Below are 18,373 nucleotides of genomic sequence, written 5' to 3' on the forward strand. Positions count from 1 at the left end.
CATTGTCATAATATCAGAGCTAATCAGTTCCTTTCTCATGCTTCTGCAATTGTCAGATTTTTGCCACTTGGCTATTGATGACTTGTTGTTGCAACATTGTCATTCTACACTCCTACATGGCAATGCTTTCTTCAGCATGTTTTTCCGTGTCGATAGTTTCTGTGGTTTGTTTAACAACATTTTTACATGATTTCTGATTGTAACTGCTACTTTTAAAGATTTCTTTCAAATTTTATCAGCACTTCATCACAGTTCACTTAATAAAAGTATATATAAGAAGTGAAATACTCCACCAAATTTTATCCCACCCTGAGATAATCTGTTTTCAACACGTGATACATTGGCCAAAATCCCACTTGACTTCTAGGGGTTAATTTGTGGGTTAGGGTACCTTTCTATTAATGTGCAAACAATCACAACAGTGGCAGAATTTTGATAGACTTTATATGAACTTTTAAACACAAATCCTAAAACATGATTGTATCACCTATCAGATTCACTTGGTTGCAAGCGGTGCTGTTACAGGGAAATGGTTACCTGCACTTCCGTAAATCCTCATGCACTTTGTGCTCGTCTGCATTGGGAATTCCAGACCTACAGGGAAAAGGTTACCTGCACTTCTGTGAATCCACATGCAGTTTGTGCTTGTGTGCATTGGGAATTCCAGACCTACAGGGAAATAGTTACCTGCACTTCTGTAAATCCACATGCAGTTTGTGCACATGTGCATTGGGACTTTCACACCTACAGGGAAATAGTTACCTGCACTTCTGTAAATCCACATGCAGTTTGTGCTCCTGTGCATTGTGACTTTCACACCTACAGGGAAATGGTTACCTGCACTTCTGTAAATCCACATGAAGTTTGTGCACATGTGCATTGGGACTTTCACACCTACAGGGAAATGGTTACCTGCACTTCTGTAAATCCACATGCAGTTTGTGCACATGTGCATTGGGACTTTCACACCTACAGGGAAATGGTTACCGGCACTTCTGTAAATCCACATGCAGTTTGTGCACATGAACATTGAGACTTTCACACTTACAGGGAAATGGTTACCGACACTTCTGTAAATCCACATGCAGTTTGTGCACATGTGGATAGAGACTTTCACACCTACAGGGAAATAGTTACCTGCACTTCTGTGAATCCACATGCAGTTTGTGCACATGTGCATTGTGACTTTCACACCTACAGGGAAATGGTTTCCTACACTTCTGTAAATCCATGTTCATTTTGTGCTCGTGTGCATTGGGAATTCCGCACCTACAGGGAAATGGTTACCGGCACTTCTGTGAATACACATGCAGTTTGTGCTCGTGTGCTGTTGTAAACTGCATGTGTGCCTTGGGAATTTCAGACCATTTTCAAACATGTGCACATATACTGTACATGTGTGTCCTGGCTAAATACTATTTCCATACCTTTTTTAATATGAAAAGTGAAACAATGAAACCATAATTAATGGTCATTATAATGATCATTATTTTAGCATGGACTAACAGGCTGTACACTTCATGTAGGTGTGTGTGATTAGCCACAAGGGACCATTTCAGCCCCTCTGTGTATAGTATTATACTGGGCTGTACACTTCATGTAGGTGTGTGTGATTAGCCCCAGGTGACCATTTCAGTCCCTCTGTGTATAGTATTATACTGGGCTGTACACTTCATGTAGGTGTGTGTGATTAGCCACAAGGGACCATTTTATCCCCTCTGTGTATAGTATTATACTGGGCTGTACAGTTCATGTAGGTGTGTGTGATTAGCCCCAGGTGACCATTTCAGTCCCTCTGTGTATAGTATTATACTGGGCTGTACACTTCATGTAGGTGTGTGTGATTAGCCACAAGGGACCATTTCAGCCCCTCTGTGTATAGTATACTGGGCTGTACACTTCATGTAGGTGTGTGTGATTAGCCCCAAGTGACCATTTCATCCCCTCTGTGTATAGTATTATACTGGGCTGCACACTTCATGTATGTGTGTGTGTGTGATTAGCCACAAGGGACCATTTCAGTCCCTCTGTGTATAGTATTATACTGGGCTGTACAGTTCATGTAGGTGTGTGTGATTAGCCCCAAATGACCATTTCAGTCCCTCTGTGTATAGTATTATACTGGGCTGTACACTTCATGTAGGTGTGTGTGATTAGCCCCAAGTGACCATTTCATCCCCTCTGTGTATAGTATTGTACTGGGCTGTACACCTCATGTAGGTGTGTGTGATTAGCCCCAGGTGACCATTTCATCCCCTCTGTGTATAGTATTATACTGTGCTGTACAGTTCATGTAGGTGTGTGTGATTAGCCCCAGGTGACCATTTCATCCCCTCTGTGTATAGTATTGTACTGGGCTGTACAGTTCATGTAGGTGTGTGTGATTAGCCCCAGGTGACCATTTCAGTCCCTCTGTGTATAGTATTATACTGGGCTGTACACTTCATGTAGATGTGTGTGTGATTAGCCACAAGGGACCATTTCAGCCCCTCTGTGTATAGTATACTGGGCTGTACACTTCATGTAGGTGTGTGTGATTAGCCCCAAGTGACCATTTCATCCCCTCTGTGTATAGTATTATACTGGGCTGTACACTTCATGTAGATGTGTGTGTGATTAGCCACAAGTGACCATTTCATCCCCTCTGTGTATAGTATTATACTGGGCTGTAGAGTTCATGTAGGTGTGTGTGATTAGCCCCAGGTGACCATTTTAGTCCCTCTGTGTATAGTATTATACTGGGCTGTACACTTCGTGTAGATGTGTGTGTGATTAGCCACAAGGGACCATTTCAGCCCCTCTGTGTATAGTATACTGGGCTGTACACTTCATGTAGATGTGTGTGTGATTAGCCACAAGTGACCATTTCATCCCCTCTGTGTATAGTATTATACTGGGCTGTACACTTCATGTAGATGTGTGTGTGATTAGCCCCATGGGACCATTTCATCCCTCTGTGTATAGTATTATACTGGGCTGTACACTTCATGTAGGTGTGTGTGATTAGCCCCAAGTGACCATTTCAGTCCCTCTGTGTATAGTATTATACTGGGCTGCACACTTCATGTAGGTGTGTGATTAGCCCCAAGTGACCATTTCATCCCCTCTGTGTATAGTATTATACTGGGCTGCACACTTCATGTAGGTGTGTGATGAGCCCCAGGTGACCATTTCAGTCCCTCTGTGTATAGTATTATACTGGGCTGTACAGTTCATGTAGGTGTGTGTGATTAGCCAAAAGGGACCATTTCATCTCCTCTGTGTATAGTATTATACTGGGCTGTACAGTTCATGTAGGTGTGTGCGATTAGCCCCGGGTGACCATTTCATCCCCTCTGTGTATAGATTATACTGGGCTGTACAGTTCATGTAGGTGTGTGTGATTAACCCCAAGTGACCATTTTATCCCCTCTTTATAGTATTATACTGGGCTGTACACTTCATGTAGGTGTGTGTGATTAGCCCCAAGTGACCATTTCATCCCCTCTGTGTATAGTATTATACTGTGCTGTTCAGTTCATGTAGGTGTGTGTGATTAGCCCCTGGTGACCATTTCATCCCCTCTGTGTATAATATACTGTGCTGTAGAGTTCATGTAGGTGTGTGTGATTAGCCCCAAGTGACCATTTTATCCCCTCTGTGTATAGTATTATACTGTGCTGTACACTTCATGTAGGTGTGTGTGATTAGCCCCTGGTGACCATTTTATCCCCTCTGTGTATAATATACTGTGCTGTACACTTCATGTAGGTGTGTGTGATTAGCCCCAAGTGACCATTTCATCCCCTCTGTTTATAGTATTATACTGTGCTGTACACTTCATGTAGGTGGGTGTCATCCGAGCATTCACAGCACTGCATCACTAAAGCCTGTCAGTGTAAAAACCCAAGCCTACATATTGTTAACCAGCTGTATTAAATTGGTGGATGGCTTTACCTTAAGGCAGACCTGAGCTTTTTGGTAAGGTTTTAACTTGACCCCTGACCTTTGCCTTGTTGTAATAGTTTGTCAATCCCTGCTGACCCTCCCAGTCTTCAGCAAAGCAGATCCTTCTGGTTTATTGAAGATAAGAACAATGTAAACAATGTCAGGTTGAATGTTCCCAAACCTTCAGGTTGGGAAGACACTGGCAGCTGTAGATGTACATGTGCCAGACCGTACACTGTAACTCACAGACATTTCTGTTTTACAATCTTGCCACCAGGATCTTGGTACTGTGAAGCTTAGACTTCCTGAATCGACATTGCTGTGGAGCACATGGACTTAAATTAATGCTGCACAATTATTTTAAGGATTTGAAAACAACCGATTTCTACCAGTTGAATTCCTACCCGTTGGATTTCTACCTGTTGGATCAGGACGTAAGGGATGTGCTTTTGAAAGTAGGACATGTACATGTAGGTATAATGTATGTACTTGTGAGTGTTCAGAGCGATTCATCAAATTCAACTAGTAGATGGAAACACATCTAAAACAGTCTTTTCCAAAGACACTTTCTGGTGATGTGAATTTTGCAAATGCAATATTACAATCTCATGAAATACCAGTTTTGTTTTGACTGGTCGACTCATGCAGTTGTGACTTAACCCTGAATGTTTGTGAATTACTGTACATTTACATGTGGGTTTAATAGTGAAAATTACTGTTATTCAATTGTTTTTAATGCTGTTCAGTGTCCCGTTCTCAAGAATTTTCAGTGGTCGAAATTAGCACGTCTGCATGCCTGTACTCTTCCCATGGAAAGGTTTGTAGCCTTCCGTCCACTACCTCTACTGAAAGAGCACACAAATCACATTCCAGAATGACTAGTGGAAACGACTCATCCATTGTAAGCATACGTGTACATGTTGTAAAGTTAATGTGACGGATTGATGCAGGAATGTAAATTCTGGCCTTTGAAGTTTCGCCAAATCTTTTAGTATTAGAGATCAGGTTTGTGCACTTGGTGAGGGATTGGTGACACAAGGTATGATACTGCTGAAGTAGTTTGGGTTTGGTCGGAAATTCCATACATGGTTAGTCTGCACGCTTACGCTTTGACCAATGAAAAGTTGTACTAGTTAGCCAAAATATTTTGCTCCAAGTTCATAGGGTAACATGGATTACATGTAGGTCACTTTTCCCGCTGATAAGAAAACCAGGGGCCTTGTGATAGAGCGTACATGTGGAAAGCTGAATCAGTAATCATAATATTATAAATAAAGGCAAACGAGAGAGCCTCTATGGCCAAGGTTTTTAGCACACCAGCATGGCGCAAAGGCCCATTGGAGCCTCTCACCTATGCAGTGGGTTCAAGTCCAGCTCATGCTGGCGTATGTGGGAAGGGCTGCGGATGGTCGTGGTCTTCTTCCAGGCTCTTTCCAGCTTCATCCCACCACAATGCTGGCCACCATCGTATAAGTGAAATATTCTTGAGTATGGCGTAAAACACCAATCAAATAAACAAATAAGTAAAAGCTTTGTGTTTGATATGGACTAAAAATAGAGGCTAGCCCAACCACAGCTACAGTGTCTGCTGTACATGTACACATACATGTTTGACCACATAACACTGAAAGCTGCTTGGGGCACTGTTGTAACTTGTGCACTATCCATGTTATTTATCCTGCGTGTATGTGACCCCTGTGACCTCATAACACTGAAAGCTGCTTGGGGCACTGTTGTAACTTGTGCACTATCCATGTTATTTGTCCTGCGTGTATGTGACCCCTGTGACCTCATAACACTGAAAGCTGCTTGGGGCACTGTTGTAACTTGTGCACTATCCATGTTATTTGTCCTGCGTGTATGTGACCCCTGTGACCTCATAACACTGAAAGCTGCTTGGGGCACTGTTGTAACACGTGCACTATCCGTGTACATGTAGCTATTTAATTCCCGGATGATTTGATTGGAGTCCTGTGTTTATCCTCTAGCTTTGTCTGATTGCCTTTAGTGTGCTTTTGTCAAACCAATATTGATGATAAACACCGGAGTTTGGGAATTCTTCTGATAGTGCAACGTCTAAAACAACCCAGTTGCCCAAATATTAGAAATTTTTGCGTCATTACAAAATGACATGAGTGTGTGGTATTTTTCTGTAGAAGTAAAGGCTACAAGCTTTTCGTTAATCCCGCCCCCAGCCTTGTATGTTAAGTGAATGTTTAAAAATAACAACAAAAAAAAAAATTAAAACCTACCAGAATATTTAAATGAGACGCTGTGAATTTAGTGGAAATGGATCATGCGCACAGCACTCTGTAAACTTCATATGTAAACAAACATGGCTGATTACACGCGTAAAAGAAGGACTTATGGCTCGTAACGGGATCCGCTAAAAAGAGGCATGTTAAAGAGCTTGACAGGTTGACAAGCAAGTATAGAGTTATACTTGCTGGTCATTTTGAATGGTGGAGTACATTGAAGAAAGAAAAGGGCCTTACGAGGATGTTGCTTACATAGCGCTTGTTGAACTTGCCGCTTACCTGCATACTGCTGCAGCTTACTTTCTGGACCACCCCATTCGGCCTTAAAACACTGTTATGAGACGCATTTTTTATCGAGCTTCCTCTTTTTGTTGCATGGCAGTTATAATACAGTACATGTATGTATATCTTCAGAATAATGATTAGATGGAGCAATATCGGTTGAGTGGGAAAGATAGCAAGATCGCGCTGTCACTGTTACCCACACGGACCGTGTTTGACATGTTTGTTTTGACCGGAACTTTCCTAACGCTGCACATATGCTTCTGCCTTTCCAGTAGACTGTTAATGTGGCAAAATGGCTGCCTGCTTTGTGTTGAAGTCGAATAACAGCAGGACTTCTCCGGGCTTGTACAAGCTACATGCTCAATAAATATTATTTATTTCAAAGTGAGTGATTTCGTTTTAAAACTTCATTGAGACATCGCAATCAGAGATTGTTTAAAAATCCAAATTGTGGGCGACTATGTCACTTTAAAACCAATCAAATAAATTACCACATGCACATAATCATGTAGCATTGAGTAAGACTGTATTTGCACATGAATTATTGTTAATTTCTCATGGTTTTTCACCAGTGAATTAGCCCAGCCTGCATATAGTCCGTCTCAGATGTCCACGCAGATTTAGCCGGGACAAGGTGAGGGCTGTCGCATACTCCCGCAGCTAAAAGATGTGATTTTACATCAGGTGCCAACGGCGCTGTTGAGTCGACAAACACATGTGTATTCAATCTAGTAACTACCATCAGAAAACCTCATTTATGTACGTTCGTTTGCGAGAACTGCCACCTGTCTTGCCAATATCTTCGTGAATGTGCGAGATCCGTGAAACGCTGATGGAGCTTATTACCCTCTTGTGCTACAGTCTGTTCAGCAAGCTGATTGGTTGGTTAAACAATCCATGAAATTTTGTGTTAATATATCGATGAATTCACAGAAATTCATTATTAAAGGAGTCAACAGAAAAGATTTTCTGTAATTGATGGGCTGATGTTTCAGTGGCATCACTTTTTAGAGCCCTCAGTTAAGAGTGCTCAGCCTAAGTGTAAATGTACTGGTATCTTTACTCAGGTAAGCACACAGGTACAATAGTTTGTACACATTCACAGACAGTACACCTGAGCCACATGTATAACTGTCAGCAAGGTAACCTGACCTTATTTATGGCCCCTCCCCCCTCCCCTCTCCCCCCATCAACTACTGTCAACATCCCCCCACCCCCCAAGGCCTGTCTGTTTTCTTACTATAAGTTGGCAACCAGCCAAGACCTACATTTCTTTAAGTATACCTGAACAGACTGTGTTTTGGTGTGTACACACACATTGATACATTGTAACTGTCATGCCTACATTGTACGCTGTACATGCACTGACACTACATGATCCATACTGTAATAGTGCTGTACTACATGTGCATTTCCTGAGATTTGACGGAAATATACATGATGTACTTGCAGGTTACTTAGACATGACACATATAAGTACGCATTCTCTCTAAAACGAGAACAGATTTAGGCTTGTTACTAAAACAGGTGCCTGTTTCTGCTGCATATGCACATATTTATGCCCATGAACACTGTATGGATTTAGAATAGAGAGAGTTTTACATGGACCACTTCAGGTACATGTAGCAATGTTCGTACACAAGGCATTCATATATTTCCTTCCTTCACACATCTACTGTTCATAAGTAGAACTGTTACAAGATTTTCTATTAAAAACTAAATCTAACGTGTAACAAACTCAATATTACATGTATACATGTGCTTTCAAGGCCCAAATTCCCAATATCTAGCATAAAGTAACAAAGTTTGTCTTCCAGAGTACAGTGATTTTTTGCCTTCCATCCAGCAGTGGCACATGCACATGTAGGCTATATGGTCATGATACCAGTAAATAAATGCAACATGTGAAAATGAAAACATCCTTAAAATGTAAAAACAAAACCAAAAAAAAAAAAAATCAAATCAAATTTTTTGTCATTTTGGGCAAAAAGAAAATTCTTTTTAGGCATAGTGCAATGCTATCAGAAATGATAATAATGATAATGAAGATAGGAATTTTAGAGAAATTAACATGAAGGGAAAATACAATTTCCATCAGAATACAGATGAAAACTTCTTTGTATACATAGTTTCAGTGGTGCCCTCTTTGGATACATAGTTTCAGTGGTGCCCTCTTTGGATACATAGTTTCAATGATGCCCTCTTTGGATACATAGTTTCAATGATGCCCTCTTGGATACATAGTTTCAGTGATGCCCTCATAAGAATTCGGACAGCTATGACTCCATGAAGCTGCTAAAGGCCAGGGTTTTTTTATGGATCCTTGGTGACACTATGTTATCTTGATGACAGCACTTGCAGTAATGTGCCATATTGACGATTAATGAGTCATGAAACTATGAATTAGCACTACAGCCACAACAATTTAAACTTTTGTTTGATGGGTAGAATGAGTGCTTTATTAAATGTGGCAAGAAGGAAGAAAAATAAAAATGAAAAATCATCTAGGTAGCGGAAATCACTTTCTCAGCCATTGTTTGTGTGAAAGACAAATCTACCTGATCAGAAGTCATGAAAAACAGAAGAAAAAAATCAGAGAAAATACCATCAAGATCTGACAAAAAAAAAATACGTGGCTTTTCAATTTGTTTTTTTTTATTCCATTTTTGGATTTTTTTGGGTTGGACCCATAAAACACAAAATAAAAATGGTGTCACCTAAAAGAAGAAACAAAAAACAACCTTAAGTGAATAAAATGTGTTGCATTTTTCAAATTTGTGACCAAAAGATCATTTTGCTCTGTTGACAGGACAGAGCGTGTTGTGTGGGTGATGCGACTCCGTGGTAAGCCAGAGGTGCCCGCACCCGGGGCTATGTCGGGTAGGGGCTGCATGGCCTTGGCGGCCGGCAACCATGGTGACCAAAAGGTCAAGCGAACACCGATAGAGGTCGATGGTACAGAGGTACGTTGTCTGTTGTTTTGTTCTCACACAATCAGGGCTTTCATAATTTTTATTTGATGCATTTTTTACGCCATACCCAGGAATATTTCACTTATGCAATGGCTACCACTTTTGTGGTGGAAGAGACCCCACAACTACCCGTAGGTTGCTGGCAGGCCTTCGAGGTATACGACCGGAGAGGAAACCCTCCCACCATAATGCAGGCCGCCGTCATATAAGTGAAATATTCTTGAGTACGGCGTAAAACACCAATCAAACAGCTAATCTGGGCCACGTACATGTATGTCCCACTTCGTTTTGGGGCATAGGGCTACACTCAAAAAGTAGCCAGCTGCCTGACGAGGATAAAACAAAGTAGCTTACACATAGAAGCTTTGATCAGTTCAGACAGCTACATGCTTAGTTTTTCCAGAACAGTGGCGGTGCATGTACTGGTATCCACCCTCATTTGATTTCCCTGGCATACACATAGTATGTATCCAGATAATGGGTTACTGTATTTATGCACGCATCTTTTCCTGCATTAGGTGTACAATGTACATGATGCATGTACATGTACAAGTATCAGTTGAAATCATTGAATTAAAATAAAAATCAATTGAAGCTTTACAACACATGTAAGAAGTCAACTAAAATCTAGTACAGAATCAATTTAAATCTTGGGCACTAAGAAATCAAGATCCAGTGGATAAATTAGTTTTCTAGATTATAAAATTTAATATTTTTGCCTTATGGCAGTACTTTTGCGTTGAATGCAGTTGTGTCTGTAATGGACTGTTGGACATTTTTACATTGATAATCAGCTTAGTTCTCATTATATCTAACACAACAATGACTGAAAGCTTTTAGCAGATACAACTCATTTCCTGCGTGACGTTAAATTAACTTTTTTGGGTAACTGTGTAGAAAAAAAAAGTTCAGAATAGGGTAAGGACCTTGTGATGTGATATATGAAATCAAAAAAGTAACAGAGTTGAATGTTTGTCTGTTATCTTGTCATACTTTCACTCAGTTGTAAGCAAGACACTCATCTGTTGAAACTAGGAGTATCATGCATGCAACCACAGTGATCTCCCTTTGATGCACTCTCTCGCTTGCTCTCACAGAAAAGGTATTATTGTGTCTAAGGACATCCCCTCCTGTTCCTGGTTGCAGCCGTCAATCAGTGTGGTTGCCATGGCGACATGGCTGTGAGTCAGCGTGGGGACGGGGTGTGTGTGTGTGTCAGATCAATAGTCTGGTGTAGTAAGGTGACTAAGGCTGCGACGACAATGCCACGGCTACACACAGATATCGATCCCACTCTGATGGAATGTGTGTACGTCTACTGACGGCAACACGCGATGAATGCCTGTGTTACGACCTGATGCGGTCACCGTGGCGATCGCAGATCTCCCCCCTGCCCCCCTCTGGCTGGCACAGAGCCAGTGTTGTGGTACAAATAATAACACAGCACATCCATGGCCGACAGCTTTTTGTGGATGTATGGTGCCATATGTGTTAAGTCAGCTACTGGTTCATACACTGTATAAAGCCACTCAGTATTGTGTAACAGTGGTTATACATGTAAGTGGCTTTCACTACCAGCTGGTTGGCCAGACATTTTACACCCACCAGCTGGTTGGCCAGACATTTTACACCTACCAGCTGGTTGGCCAGACATTTTACACCCACTATCCATCAGTACGATGAGATCCTTCCGATAATTTTTACATCATTTTATAGTTTTTTTGAGCAATTTTGCAATGTAAGTACAAAGTCAATGAGACCTGTTTTTCACTATGTCTTTCAGAAATAAAAAAAAAAAGAAAAAAAAAGTCATAAGGACGTTGATAAAAAAAAAAATACATCAAGGATTGTTATTGTGGTTTCTGAGTTGGACTATGGGGGGGGGATAGAGGGGGGGGGGGCTCCGTGGCTCAGTTGGTTAACACACTAGCGCAGAGTAATGACCCAGAAGCCTCTCACCAATGCCGCCGCTGTGAGTTCAAGTCCAGCTGATGTTGGCTTCCTCTCCGGCTGTCCGAGGGAAGGTCTGCCAGCAGCCAGTGGATAGTCGTTGGTTTACCCGAGCTTTGCCCGGTTTCCTCCCATCATAATGCTGGCCGCCTTCATATAAGTGAATTATTAGTGAGTATGGTGTAAAACACCAATGAAGTAAATAAATAAATTTATGGTGTGAAGAGAACTTCCAAGAAAGAATTTGAATTTGACTAAACAGTGTTTCACATTCAAATGTCATCTTCTACATATATAGAATTAGATCTCCTCCCTGCCGTATATTTATGCCATTTTTCTCTCATGCAAGTTCATGTATTCCTTGATCACAAACAAATGGCATACCCAATGACGTACCCAATCCAAAAATACACCTATTCTTATCCCATTATAATGCATCTAACTTAACCTAAGCAAAAAGTATAATTTTGAACCTTTTTTCAACTTTTTGGCAGATTAAAATTTGATATTTTCCCAGAATGCAGAAGAGAACCCTTACCTTTTGTACAGATCTACATATACCTGTAGATGAATACCTGTCAAAATGTGAATAAAATCTATGTACATTTACTTTTTCATCTTTGTAAAATCAACAGCACAATCAAAATGTATTCCAGTCCAGATATACATGTAGTTTAAAGGCCTGAAACTGAGACCATATCATCAATTTCTTTCCTCTATTACAATGAATAAAATGATAGGTCCATAGGTGTACGTTGTATGGGTTTCTTCGTATACCACTACAAGTATGTGTCCATCTACATATCTGATTTTTTAAAATCTCTTGAAAGATCTATTGAACAGCTGTGTGTTACAACACAAAAGGCATGTATCTGGCAATCAGCATGCACATATACAAATTTTCGAGTCACATGTTAAAGAACAGTCGATCGATCAATCAATCAATTGATAGATCATTTTGACAGGTCAAAGTGTTCTTGCTGAATGGATGAGGCTCCAGAATGGTGGATAGAATTGAATGTATATTCAGAAAGACTGTATATCCAGACAGAATGTGTATCCGGATAGAATGTACATCGAGACAGAATGTATATTCAGACAAAAGGTATATTCAGACAGAATGTATATTCAGACGGAATGTATATCCGGATGGAACGTACATTCAGACAGAACGTATATTCAGACAGAAAGTATATCCAGATAGAATAATGTGGTACCGGTACTTGAAAAATACTAAACTTTTGGTTCGAAGACTTAATTCTTATAGGAAATTAATTCTGATAAGAAATTACTCAAACTTTACAAAAAGCACTTCAGTGACCCTAGATGGTGGATGAATCAGTTGTAATTGACCCTAGATGGTGGATGAATCAGTTGTAATTGACCCTAGATGGTGGATGAATCAGTTGTAATTGACCCTAGATGGTGGATGAATCAGTTGTAATTGACCCTAGATGGTGGATGAATCAGTTGTAATTGACCCTAGATGGTGGATGAATCAGTTGTAATTGACCCCAGTTGGTGGATGAATCAGTTGTAATTGACCCCAGTTGGTGGATGAATCAGTTGTAATTGACCCCAGTTGGTGGATGAATCAGTTGTAATCAAGCAAAAAGTGTCACATGACAAAAAAAGTTAAACTGTAGATGAATTGCAGTATATAGATTGGGGGCAGAGGTGGTGAGCAAGCAAGGCGCAATCACCTAGGAACCTTTAACCCAATGCGTTTGCTGTGAACTATATTCCAACTCATGCTGGCTCCTCTCCGATTGTACACGGGAAGGTCAGACAGCAACCTGCGGATGTTTTTGAGTTTCCCCTGGCTCTACCCAGTTTCGTCCCACCATACATGTAATGCTGGCCGCCGTGGTGTAAGTGAAATGTTCTTTACTACAGTGTAAAGCAATCAAATCATATATAGCATAATGAAGAATGGTATAGAACTAGATCAACTAATCTTTTCCTTGGATTTTTCCTCAAGGTTCTATTTAAAGCTGCTATTTAGTGTTACTTTGATTGTGTGTGTTATCTTATCTCAACATCTACATGTATGTTGTATCGATTCAACGTTTTACTACCTTATCTGGCCATATATCTCCGACCTGAGTCTTGTGACCTGTATGGTACAGGTATTAAGAACAAGGTAGCCCAGGTAGTACTAGTAGACTCGTGTCACCTTGATCTCCTTGTTATCTCACCTGGTCAGGTAGGCTGGTATTAAAGTCTACCTGAGCAGCTGAGACGATTAAACAAATTCTCAGAGGAAGAATGGTTGTCACTTATGGGTGTCTTGTAAATCAGGATGACACTAATGTATGCATGGCTTATCTGGGTTTTCTTGTACCTGTAGATGCACTTGTCTTGTACCTGTAGATGCACTTGTCTTGTACCTGTAGATGCACTTGTCTTGTACCTGTAGATGCACTTGTCTTGTACCTGTAGAAGCACCTTTCTTGCACCTTGAGATGCACTTTTCTTGCACCTGTAGGCACACTTTTCTTGTACCTGTGGACACACTTCTTGAACTTCATACTAGCACACTGTATGTATCTGTCTTTATGTTATAGTTTGTTTATTATTTGGTTTGTGTGTAATGGTTGTGTTCAAACCGCTAAGGACAGTTTGGCCTGGAGGCATTTTACAAGTGAAATGGTACTGTAATGAATTATCATTACAAAATTTTGTGTGGCAACGGAAGGGGATATGCTATGACGTGGATTTAAGCAGCTAGAGGTAGGAGTGAGCAGTATTTAACTTATTCAGTAGCTGTGAGGTTTATTGTTGGAAATAACCGGAGTAAACCACCAGCATTCTAAAAGAACCTTCTCATGTATAGTCTTAGTCTTATTTGAACCAGCAAAAGCTGGATTTGAACTCTCGACCTCAGTAGTCAAATAACATGAATGTACTCTGCCTTGTATTGGTGTGCTTCCACATGTACTTGTAAACAGGTACATGTATTTCTTGAACCTATTTGCCTATGTTGTTTTTTTTTTTGTTCATGTTTTACAAAAATGATAAGACGTGCATGTGACTTATTGTTCTCACCGTGAATTGCGATCAGTCCTAATTCATGTAAATGGCAAATGAAATGCCTCTTGACTGCATATAGCTAGCATCTATAAAGCCTAAAGATAGCTAAAATGGGAAAATATGTCAGGTGAAATTTTGTACACGTAACAGAGCAGGTGCATACCATTAGTGCCCCCCAGATATCAGATTGTAAATGTTCACTTTCTTTCACTTTTACTTTCACGTAAGATATATAAGTCATAAGATATATGCCTAATATAGATATATATATATATATATATATAAGAGTTTGCCCAAGGTTAGTGCTTAACATTGGGTGCACCATTTTTTTTGTATTTTTTTTTTGAAAATTCTTCAAGAGTATGTCAAAGAAATTAGCTAAAAAGGAGTGTAAAACTAACTTTTCGTAACTTGGTCGTAAATCTCAAGCCTTGTGAAGGGCACAGAACAAAATACTCATGATGACATAGTTATTCAAAATTAATGAGGTTAATGAGTTGTCTTATCCCATTGTTACGTAAGTTCAAATTTTAAATTGTCCTTGTTATGTAAGTTTAAATTTTTTTCTCTCTTTTTTAGCTTTGAGGTTATTTCGAGTTTAAGGCTTTCATAAAACAGTTTTATAAATCTGCACTCAATAATTCACACAAGTATTTATTTATTTATTTAATTTGAGTGGTTTTTACTGCGTACTCCAGAATATTTAATTTATATGATAGTGGCCAACAATATGCTGGGAGGAAACCGGGCAGAGCCCGGGGGAAACCCACAACCATCTGCAGGTTGCTGCGAACCATTCCACATAAGGCCGGAGAGGAAGTCGGCATGAGCTGGACTTGAACTCACAGCAACCCCATTGGTGAAAGGCTCCTGGGCCATTACGCTGCGCTGGCATGCTAACCCCCTCGGCCCCAGAAACCCCAATTCCTGAAAATACTTTTGAGACCATTGTCTGGCATTTTTTTTTCAAATCCTTGGCCACTGATCCTATCAGGAATCGAACAGCTGAGCAAATTGAGGACTTTGTGACTGCATGGGTACATGTAGTGATTCTTACTTTATGCTCCTTGTTACAGATGGCAGCTGAGACGGGCCGAAAGAGACAGCGTAAGGAGAATGGGGCCATGAATGACGACCCATTTATCACGTCCACACCTCAGCAGCCGCGGGGCCGCAAACGCAAGAAAGGTTCGTATACAAGTACTGTTGTTTCTCGTGCTAAGTGCTGATCTGACGTACTCTGTAAAGTGCTGAATATAGCATCATTAGTACTGACGCAAATGGACAGGGTCAGCAAAGCCATTTTTGACGTCCTTTTTAATATCCTGTTTGTAAAATGACCAAAAATGGTATTTAATGACATTTACATGGATTTCCCTCTAAAAATATACTTATAGGGGCAAAATTTTGGTCAGTTACCATAATCTGTATCAAAAGTCAGAAATGGCTATGTGGAATCGTTTCCCTCTTACATGTGTACACAGATGTAAACTACCTATGAGTGTGAATAGGCCAAATACACTGACTGCTGGTTGATAAGTATATGGATATGCCATAGTCATGGCTGCTCAACTGCAGTCAGAGTCAAGCAAGTTTTTCTCCATGGTGTGGCACAGGTAGTGGCCCGAAAATCAACTTCACCTACCTCTAGCTGCTTAAATCCACGTCGTAGCATATCGCCTTCCGTTGCCACACAAAATTTTGTAATGATAATTCATTACAGTACCATTTCACTTGTAAAATGCCTCCAGGCCAAACTGTCCTTAGCGGTTTGAACACAACCGCCATTTGCCTCGTTGTTTGACCGGATCACATGGAAACTTGAATCATCACTAACAGTCGAACTCCTGGACTCCATAGTTCATAATTGACTTTATTTAAGATAGTGCAAAATTATATTGATATATTAAACCCAATTCCAAAAAATTAAAAATTGCATTTGCAAAAATATTGTATGAGACTAAGGTTATCACTGTTAGAAGAAAATAAAAAAAATCGCTTTTGGGCAGGTTCCTAAAATTGTATTTGCCCATTTTAAATACACGGTGGCTGTCTTGAAAACATGACGGTACCGCATAGCCTGGAGGCATTTTAAGCGTGAAATGACCCTTTATTGGATTACCATTACAAAATGTTGAGAGGCAAATGGAAGGGTAGATGTTATGGCGCGGATTTAAGCAGCTAGTGGTGGGTGGAGTGCTTATTGGGGCCGCTACTTGCGCCACACCATGGAGACACACTTGCTCGACTGAATATGGTGCATCGGAATATTTCTCAACCAACAGTCAGTGTACTCAGACTCAGTGTACAAGTGTGAAGAAAAGCTCTCCAATGGTGTGCCAGTAGTGTACTGGTGGTGTTGCCTTAGTGTGCCTGTGTTGAGCCCATGGAATGGTCGCTTTTGGAGCATTTGCTGACAGCCCACCTGTTCACATTATACTGACATCGGGCCAGCTAGTCTGGTTTCCTTGCCTTGACATCTGGTTGCTGAGCGCCAAGCGAGGCATCTTAGCAAGTGGAATTATAACCCGCCTTGGGTCTGAAGCTGAGTCTCGGGACATAGAACCAGTAACCACTGTGCCATGAACACAGTCATTAAGCCATAATTCATTGAGTCCATCAAAATGAAGGTTCAATCCCATCCAGGGACAGGATTTTGTGTATTCCCTGCTCTCACTTTTTTGTGGGATCTTCGTGGCAGTAAGTGGTCGTTAGCTTCACGTGTGGGGAAAAAATCATGAGTGACTTGCCAAAGGCTGGCTGTTGACTGCCAACACTCTGGTTGCCCTTCCATAAAACTGGCTGCTATCATATGAGAAAAAAACGTGTTGAGTATGGGAGTATCAAGCAAATAACCAAAAAGTGAGATCTTCATCATGAGTGTGTGCCATTTGTCCATCTGGCCCCAACTCCAGTAACGTCAGATCAAGTGAGCCATATCAGGCAACAACACATCTGTGGCCACTGCCTCCTCCAGGTAGTGGAGCAAAGGGAGTGCATCCATGATGGAATGCCAAATGCCTGGTACAAGTGAGCCAGTGGCATGCCACTAGGACTAGCCTGGTTCTTAATGAGCTTGTTTTCACTGACTGCCTTGCTTTTCTCCAACAGGACCAGTGGCTGCTGTGAAGCCTGACCCGGTCAAGTCCTCAGCCTGTCCTGACCCAGCCAGTCCCCCCAGGACAAGTCTCTTCGGGACAATTTTCTCACCTGTCTATCAGTTCTTTGGACAACAGAATGGTGAGTACTTTGTGTAAATGTGCTATTTCTACCACTGTGCATGGTATCAGCAACCCTTATATCGGGAATGCATCTTATATACCGTAAATGACCATAAGTTTGGTCTGTGACTATCTTGCCCATTTTTCCAGTTTCCAAGAGTTCTGTTGATTTTAGAAAGGCGTCTACTTGGAAATTATAAGATTCAGCTCCAAAAATAATATTTTGTTACATTATTTGCCTCTAAAAATGCACTTTTTTGGGCAAAATTCTAGGTCATTAAAATTTAGGGTAACTGATGCCTTACATGTAGTTTTCATACGTAGCGAGTAAATGTGAGGAATCTGTGCACGCTTTCAGGACTAGACAATGGTTGTGAAGAGTCCAGCTGTATGGAAACTGTGGAAACAGTCGCAATGGCAGCAAAACTGCCCGATGTGGAGATGACAGATTCGTCCGAAAGTGAATCAGATAGTGCTGCTTCAAGTGAGTCCGTCCATCTGTCTGTCTGTTTGTCTTCCTGTCTGTTTTTCTTCCTGTCTGTTTTTCGTCCTCTTTGTTTTTCTCCCTGTCTGTTTGTCTTCCTCTTTCTCTTCCTCTTTGTTTGTCTTCCTCTTTGTTTTTCTTCCTCTTTGTCTTTCGTTGTCTGTCATAATGATAATAATAATAATATTAAAACTTTATTTAACAGGGTAGTGGGATAAAATAAAAAAATGACCAGGGAAATGT

The 18,373-nt window shown here is 40.8% G+C and overlaps 1 protein-coding gene across 1 annotated transcript in view; it reads left to right on the top strand.

Moving 5' to 3' along the window:
* LOC135462720 (CTD small phosphatase-like protein 3) overlaps positions 1-18,373 on the top strand; it is a 40,354-nt gene that overhangs the window by 10,313 nt on the left and 11,668 nt on the right. Inside the window, exons 2-5 of the mRNA XM_064739941.1 lie at positions 9,280-9,433; positions 15,502-15,613; positions 17,537-17,665; positions 18,005-18,130. Of these exons, the coding sequence (XP_064596011.1) occupies positions 9,302-9,433; positions 15,502-15,613; positions 17,537-17,665; positions 18,005-18,130 (499 nt within the window). The 5' untranslated portion in view covers positions 9,280-9,301. The remainder of the gene's footprint in view (positions 1-9,279; positions 9,434-15,501; positions 15,614-17,536; positions 17,666-18,004; positions 18,131-18,373) is intronic.

This window comes from Liolophura sinensis, chromosome 2 (assembly GCF_032854445.1).
Source record: "Liolophura sinensis isolate JHLJ2023 chromosome 2, CUHK_Ljap_v2, whole genome shotgun sequence".
In the NCBI taxonomy this organism is placed as follows: Eukaryota; Metazoa; Mollusca; class Polyplacophora; order Chitonida; family Chitonidae; genus Liolophura; species Liolophura sinensis.